General features: G+C 43.1%; 1 protein-coding gene across 1 annotated transcript; it reads right to left on the minus strand.

Annotated features, from left to right (window-relative positions):
• Window positions 1-2,031: 2,031 nt before the first annotated feature.
• LOC308664418 (G-protein coupled receptor 22-like) lies at window positions 2,032-3,327 on the minus strand (the record flags this gene model as incomplete). The annotated part of the gene is made up of 1 exon (XM_081321651.1): window positions 2,032-3,327. The coding sequence occupies one exon, from the start codon at window positions 3,325-3,327 to the stop codon at window positions 2,032-2,034; it is 1,296 nt and encodes a 431-aa protein (XP_081177777.1).
• Between the last annotated feature and the right edge of the window lie 5,314 nt (window positions 3,328-8,641).

The raw sequence follows: 8,641 nt of genomic DNA on the forward strand, positions 1-8,641 counted from the left end.
CTGGTTTCTTTTAGCCTCTCCGGCAACCTGTTTATAACCCAGGAAGTAATTTCTGTCATTCACTGCAATTTCCTTTACACTTCTCTGAAGTATCACATAGAACAGTGTTTTTCAAACTTGGCAGATTTAAGATGTGTGGAACTTAACTCCCAGAATCCCCTAGGCAGCCAGCCTTGAAAAACACTGACAGAGAATCTTCCAACTTGCTACTGTGTGTGCCACATTGTGAAGCTTTGCCCTGAAAAGCGGCTTATAAACATTTTCAATAGTTATTTCTGACCTAATCTTTGTCAGATGCATCTATCCGGTGTGCCCACAGGGAGACATTTGTAAGTAGATGGACCTCTACTAGTGAATACGTATGTCCATGTGGAAGATTGCTATAGTCTACAGTGCTTTTCAGATATGAATGACAGCTCTGAATATTTCTATGTGAAGGATGCCAAAGGAAGGGAAGACTCATCTAGAGAATATTAAGCAAAAACCAAGAGAAGTGTCCTAACCACCCTTTGACCCATCATGACAGGAAACTCTGTTTCTACCATCAATGGTTCTTAAAAGAGGTTATAGGAGCTTTTCTGAAGGATGACCTTGGAAGAACAGAGTTATGAACTGGGTGACATTATTATTACTCACTACCTAAACATTTCTAGTTACCTTTTCAAACTATTCTTTTCTTTTCCAACTTTTACCTCAGTAGGCTATCTTCATGCAGATGAAGTAGCTGTGAGGGTACTTATCATTCGGGGTCCCTGGTAAGGCTGAGATTTTGAAGAAAAACAAAAAGGCTGTCAGTGGCATCCTAGGTGTGTCTCCCCCAAAAGAAAGACCTAGGTTCTGGGTAAGATGTACACATTATGGTTGCGGCCTAAACCTACTAAATGTTTGAAGAAGCCCAGACAAAAGGATAATGAAGGATGGGCCTCCTTTGGAAAAAGCTACCTTTTTCCTCTGAGGAACTTCTTATGGTAATCCAATTCTCTCCTTATTCAGAGGAAATCTAAATGTTGCAAAATCATTGGATCAGATCCAATGTTATGATCTTTTTTGTGTGTGACAGTCATTAAGCGAACACGGCAGTCATTAAGTGAACCTATTATTCACTATGGGATGCTTTTTGCTGGAAACTTGAAGTAAACACGGGTTTTTGACAAAAATGTCAAATTGTGATCACATGTGAGTAGCCATAAATGCGGACCGGTTGCTGACATCCAAAATGCAGTCATGTGACTAGGGGATATCAGAACTTGAAAACTGGGTCATAGGTACCTTTTGGGGAGATCTGTTCTAATTGTAACCGGTTGCTAAATGGCTGGTCGTAAGTTGAGGACTACCTGTAAGGCAGAGATCTCTAAAAAGTTATGCTATCCCAACCTTTTATTCCACAACTATGTTTCCAAACCTGCCTTTCTTACACAGTATCTTGCCTATCTCTAAGATGGTGAGCTTATTTTAGCCATTCTGGACTTACTTAGCATTACAATGATCTTCTAGAGTGCTCACTCTCTTAGTGTTGACTAAACTTAATGCCTTTCCCCAACACCTGTAAGCACACATCTCTGCCTGTTACAACTCTTGGCATTATCTAAGTCATTAAATAGTTGTCATAATTTTAGTGGTCTTAGTGCTGTCAATAGGCCAACGTCAAGCCAATGTCAACAGGCCAATGTTAAGCCTTCATGTTTTACCTCAACTATGTTAGGAGGTTTTGCCATTGATTAAGTAGAGGCTTTGTGAGGAGTCAGTATCAGACCCTAGATGGAAATGGTTATTTCTACAAGGTGTTGACGGTTGCCTCTCTCTGCTTGCTGTGATAACTGCTCATCTCCACTTTGCCCCTCTTCCTTTACACCTTTGGTTAGAGGGTTTAGCACCAAGCTGTAGTTTCTGGTGATTTTGATAAGGGTCCTGTATCTGCCTCTCGTCCTTCAGTGGCTTCAGTGTTTGGCGCTCACCAGCTTACCTATGCAGTGGATTGCTACCACCCATCCCAGCTTTCCTGGCACCTGGTCTGAAATTCACCCCTACCCCTTACTCTTTTGTGGCCTCCGTCAGGCAGTGCTCAGCCCCATCACTACCCAGTGGTCGCCCCTTGCAGCCTTTCCGTGGCGGTTCCACCCAGGAATTGTGGATGATTGTGCCACCAGGGGTGGGATCGACTTGCAGCGCTGACACCACTCGTTTCTTCAGCTTGCTGCGGAGTACATTGCGCAGCTTCTGGCGGGTAAAGGCATAAAGGAGTGGGTGGAAGATGGTGGTACCGTAGGCCATGGCCAGGAAGCAGATGCGCAGCTTGCCCAGCAAGGGGCTAGGCCCGAGGCACAGAATGAGCAGGTTGACAATGGACAAAGGTGCCCAGCACAACAAGAACGTTGAGATGATTAGCAGGGACATGCGGAAAACACGCCTCTGGCGCTCTCTCCGGTCACGGTGGCGCTTCACTGCCCGACGCAGTGCGATGATCACAGAGACAGAAGCCTGTACACCCATCGGGGGTGGAGTTTGGAGCGTGGGCATCGGCTGGGACAGCCTCTTGGCTTCTCCTGCACTGATCATGCTGCTGCTGCTACTCAGCTCTACTGCTTTCCGTCGCTTCCTCTTTTTCGTCTTGCGACGCTGGCTGCGCTTGAAGGTGCTGCCAATGCCGATATTGAGAGCTTGCAGGATCTTGAAGTAGGTCACCAGCATGACCGCCACGGCTGCAAAGAAAGTGGGGATCTGGATGGCAAGGTGGTAGGAGGTGCCGAGCTCAGCGTGGAACTCTTCTGGGCCAACGCACAGCACAGTACGGTTTTGCCACTCGCTGGCATGTCCAAACTCGCCCTCGAGGAAGGGTATAAAAAATACAGTCAGGGATAGCACCCAGACTCCTGCCAGTAGTAGAATAGCACGGGCTGGAGTGAGCACACGCTGCGCAGGGCGAACCGAAATGTCGTAACGGTCCAAGCTGATCACCAGGACATTGGTGGCTGTTGCTACGCTGCTGAAGGTGATGCAGGCCTCGTGGAAGCAACAGAAGAGGGTGGCAGCACGATCAGGCGGCACCAGTATGACCACCATGGTGAGGGGTGCACAGACCACACAGATGAGCACATCTAGTACATGCAAGTTCATGGTCACCATGTTGCTGACCGAGTCAACTAGACCGGCTTGCAGGCAGTAGAGAACCAATACTGTGAGGTTGCTGCTAACCCCCAGAACGATTTCCAACATCAGGAAGCCTGTCAGAGAGACCTGGAAGCCCAGTGGGTAGGGCAGGGACCAACTGGGATCAGGGGTTACCCCGTCTGTTGTTTCCAGGATGGTGTCAAACATGGGACTCTCCATGGCTTAAAGAAGCAGAAGCACGTGGGCATAGTCCTTGAACTGAGCTAAGCGTTACAGACAGCAACCTTACCTGTGAGAGGGGAGAGAGAGAGAGAGAGAGAGAGAGAGAGAGCATCAAGTACCATAAAGGTAGCATTTTTTTTTCAGTAACAGACTTTGCACTAAGCCCACAAACCCGCCCTGAAAATATCATCTTAAACATCACAAGGAGGCCACATTCAGGCAAGATGTTATTCCTGGTTGTGTTATTGATTCATTTTCTGGGTTCCTAGGATACGTGAAGCCACAAGATGGACTGGGGCTTGCACAATGCATTCCAATAAAGCACCCAACATTAAAAGTAATGAAGCTTAGCATGTTGTACACATGTGGTTGCTAAGGGCTTAACAGCCTGCTTCCGTTTGTTGTGTGAATCAAACCAAGTAATCCTGCAGAAAAGTGAAATTTTAAAAATGTGAAACATTTCAGCACCACCATTTGATAAGATCCAATTTGTGCGTGTATTTTTTTTTTACTGCACACAAATGACTTTTCTGTAGAAGACTTACAGGAACAACAAGCATTTTGAAGTTTCTCTATAATTCAGGATCACTTGATCCTCCTTTTCAAGGAAGAGGTTATCACTCATTTTCCTTAGCAGGACATTACCTACTTTTACTTAAGAAAGACATAAATATAGACAGACAAATGCTTAGAGTTGGAGAACACCATTGGTTATGTATACTCACAGACTTGAAACTGCCTATCATCCATGCCTTTTTGCAGAGTCAGTCAGCAAAATCTAAAACCCGTACTAAGCTGGGCATGCTTGCAACCCTTTCACAGAAGCACTCAGCAACAACTGAAACCCACCCACTCAAGAATTTTCTGCACAGCATACTGTACCTGGATCCATTTGCACCTGCACTGACTGTGGAGTCTCAAAGTGAACTTTTAACTGGAATCCACACCTTACAGGGCTTTTCACAGAACAAAATTCCATGGCCAAATTAAAAATACCCCAAGTATATCGTCAAATGGTTTCAGGATCATAAAACATAAAACATATAAGGAAGGGTTGCTGGAATTGGGTATTTTGACTTTGTATGCATTTGTCCTTAAGGCTTGGTCTTGTGCAGCCAGAATTAGTCCCTCGGTCTCTTTCTTCAACTTTCCTGCTCTTAGCCATTGCCAGGTCTTGTTATTATCTGTTTTCCCTGCTACTTTTTTTTTAATGTACTGGCCATGTAGTGCTTTGTCTTCCCATGCCTCTATTCTGTTCTTCATTTGGTCTTTCTTGTAGGCCAGTTTGGTCTCTCCAGTAGTCAGTAAGCCTTCCTGATATACTAATTTCAGTGCATCTTCATCATTGTCCTTCAGATATTCTTCCAAAGCCATTTTTCCTTCTTCAACCATCTGATATTATTATTATTATTGTTGTTGTTGTTGTTGGAAAGGGAAGTAGCAGACACAAAATGTCTCTGAAAGTGGTAGGAATGAGGAGTCCTTGGTGCTCTCTGAGTTTGGTTGTTTTCTTGCTGACGTTTCACTACCCAAACTAGATAATGTCATCAGTGCTAGTAAGGATTGGTGTTGGTGGGGGTGGTCCTAGTGGGATTTTTTTTTTGGTTGGGATGTTTACTGTTAGCTTATTTGCAGTTCCTTAGTAACTGGCAGGGATGCATTGCAAGACATGGCCTGCCTCTCTTTCTCGTGCTTCTGTTCCAAATTACGGCACCAAATTGTTGTGGCCCAAACCAGGCTCACTTAAAGCAACCAAATCACTTCGAAGATACAATGTACATTTATTAAGAATGTATAGGTATTCCTCAACTTACAACCCCAGTTGTAGCCAAAATTTAAAACAGAAACCAAAATTTTTGTTGCTAAGAAAGACAATTGTTAAGTGACTTTTGCCCCATTTTATGACCTTTCTTCCCACAGTTGTTAAGTGAATCACTGCAGTTAGAAACATGGCTGTTAAATAAATCTGGAGTTCCCCATTGGCTTTGCTTGCCAGAAGGTCACAAAAGCTGACCCCCCCAGGACACTGCAGCCATCATAAATACGAGTCAGTTGCCGAGTCTGAATTCTGATCACATGACCATGGAGATGCTGCAATGGTCATAAGTGTGGAAAACAGTCATACAGTAAGTCACTTTTTCCAGTGCACTTGTAACTTTGAATGGTCACTAAATAAGTCGAGGAATACCTGTATACAAGGACAGTGTCCACTGCATTCCCAGCAAACTATTGGCAGCTCCCTCAACAGTTCTAAGCAAAAGCAGAAGCAAAACTTATATACCTTCGGCCTATCAGTTTGCCAAGACAAGTTAAAAGAAAAGGCTGACACCCATGTAAATTCTGTTGGAATATTTTTGATAAACCCGTTTGGGTCACCTTATTATTTATCCCTTCCTTCTAGGTCAGTATCATCAACAAAGATGATTAGAGCACTGGAGGCTAAAACATATAAGGAACGGTTGCTGGAATGGGATATGTCTAGTCTAGTCTAATGAAGAGAAGGACGAGGGGTGACATGATAGCAGTGTTCCTATATCTCAGGGGCTGCCATAAAAGAAGAGGGAGTCAAGCTATTCTCCAAAGCACCTGAAGGCAGGACAAGAAGCAACGGATGGAAACTAATCAAAGAGAGAAGCATCATAGAACTAAGGAGAAACTTCCTGACAGTTAGAACAATTAACCAGTGGAACAACCTGCCTCCAGAGGTGGTGAATGCTCCAACACTAGGAGTTTTTAAGAAGAGACTGGCCAGCCACTTGTCTGAAATGGTATAGGGTTTCCTGCCTGACTAGATGACCTCCAAAGTCCCTCCAACTTATATTATTATTATTATTATTATTATTATTATTATTATTATTATTATTATTATTATTATTATTATTATTAATCATCGCACAGTCAGCCAGATGTTCAGACTGGATTTGGTATTTTTGTCTACCTATCGAGTCCTTACCAAGGACCTGGGATAGGCAGGTGTGGATCATTGCAGGATGGAAGCAGTTCCTAGTAAGGCCGCCTTTTGCAATTGACTGATGGCTAATTTGTCAATGCCAATGGTGTTCAAGTGGTGCTCCAGTTGTTTTGGGATTGCACCCAAGGCGCTTATTACTATTGGTACTACCCTTGCTTGCCTTTGCCACAGTCTTTCTATGTCTATTTGTAGGTCTTTGTATTTTGTTATCTTCTCCAGTTCTGTCTCATCTACTGTGCTGTCTCCAGGCACTGCCACGTCCACTATCCAGACTTTTTTGTCTTTTTTATCGACAGTTGTTAAGTCCGGGGTGTTATGTTGCAGGTGCTTCTCTGTTTGAATTCTGAAGTCCCAGAGCAGTTTAAGTTTATCATTTTCTATGACTTTCTCTATTTTATGATCCCATCAGTAGATTGAACACTTGAGAACCTTATTAAACTTAATTAATATTAACATTAATATTTATTATCACTGAACCCTATTAAAGGCCAGCATGGCAGCTATACAAGTTTTATTTATTTATTTATTCTAGCTCTGAGGCCAGATACAAACAAGATATTGAATAAAAGAAATATTACATCCTTCTCTAGGTATGTATACAGTATCTGTTTAGGGGAGATGAACAATAAAGGAGTCTAACAATAATTAAGAACATAGTTACTAAAATAAATAAATAATAATAATATTGTAGGAAGTTCCAATCCTAAGTAAGGTACAGTGTATCATACAAATAGTAGCACAGAGGCTATTTTAAAGTTCTTGTCTGAAAAAAGAAGCATTAAATAAAAACCACACTCCTTACCTGGACATTTCTTCAAGACAGGACATATATGGGTATCGCAGCTATACAGGTAGTCCTCAACTTACAATCGTTCATTTAGTAGCTGAGGTTGCAATGGTACTAGAAAAAGTGACTTACAACTGTTCCTCACACTTACGACCGTCACAGCATCCCTACAGTCATGTGATCAAAATTCAGGCCCTTGAAAACCAGCATCTACTTACAATAGTAGCAGCATCCCGGGGTCCTGTGTGATCTCCATCTGAGACCTTCCCAGCCAGCTTCCGACAAGCAAAGTCAATGGGGGAAGCTTGATTTGCTTAACAACCACAGTGATTCACTTAACAACCATGGCAAAAAAGGTTGTAAAATTAGGTATGCCTCACTTAAGGTATGCCTTGCTTAGCGATGGAAATTCTGGTCTGAATTGTAGTCATAAGTCGAGGACCAGCTGTGCTATCTTTGAGGTATGGCCAGTGAATATAAACCATTTAGTGTACTCGGTCGCTGGGCCCTGACCGATTTCTCCACCTATAGCCCCTCTGGATAAATTCGGCTTGCTATGAATCTTTTCTTACAAGGGCAATTTCAACAGTTCACAGGCACGGGGGCATCTCACAGGTTTGGTAGAGAATGCAGCTCACACGTGCACAGAGGGGGAAGCTTTTAGCTCCTCTTTTAGGGCCTCTTAAATGGAGGTCAGAAGTAGAAGATGAGGCAGACACCGCCAAGACTCCTTCACCCACTCCCCTTGGTTTCAAATTCACTGCCTGTACATATTGAGCAATTATGTCTTCACTGACCACGAAAGCCATGAGTTTTAGGAATTGAAATTCCATTCACACACACACACACACACACACACACACAGAGAAAGAAAGAAAGAGAGAGAGAGAGAGAGAGAGAGAGAGAGAGAGAGAGAGAGAGAGAGAGAGAGAGAGAGAGAGAGAGAGAGAGACGCGCACACCTCAATAAACTCTGAAATGACACCTGAAGGAAAAAGTGAGAGACAGAAAAACAGGTAGCCTGCAGGGAAGTTGAGAGGATGTGTGGATTTAGAAACTGTTTGGCTACAGGTAGGGAAAATAAAACCCGTCCATTGTGTGGAATGTGTCTGTGTTTGAGAGAGAGAAGTGGAGGAAATTATTTCATAAGAGACTAGCAATGATAATTCAGTGTGGGCAGAAAATCCATGCTGGCCCCATAAATCAGGAAGTGCAGCCCTAACAGCAGAGAAGACTCAATTAACCAGTTTCAGAGCCAACAGGATTTATTTTAACCCCAATTCCTTGATCTTTCTACAGCACAGGCACACAAGATTTCATGAATTTTTAAACTATTTTTTAAATCACCAAGATATAAGAGAGAGAGAGAGAGAGAGAGAGAGAGAGAGAGAGAGAGAGAGAGAGAGAGAGAGAGAGAGAGAGAGAGAGAGAGAGAGAGAGAGAGAAGGGGATAATATGAATGAAAGACATGTTTTGCATTTCATCTCCGCTTTATGATTTCTTGAGGAAAGGTTTTTTTTAGTAAAATAGATGCTTATTTATTATTTTTTTAAA

This window comes from Vipera berus (assembly GCF_964194415.1).
Source record: "Vipera berus genome assembly, chromosome: 2".
NCBI lineage: Eukaryota > Metazoa > Chordata > Lepidosauria > Squamata > Viperidae > Vipera > Vipera berus.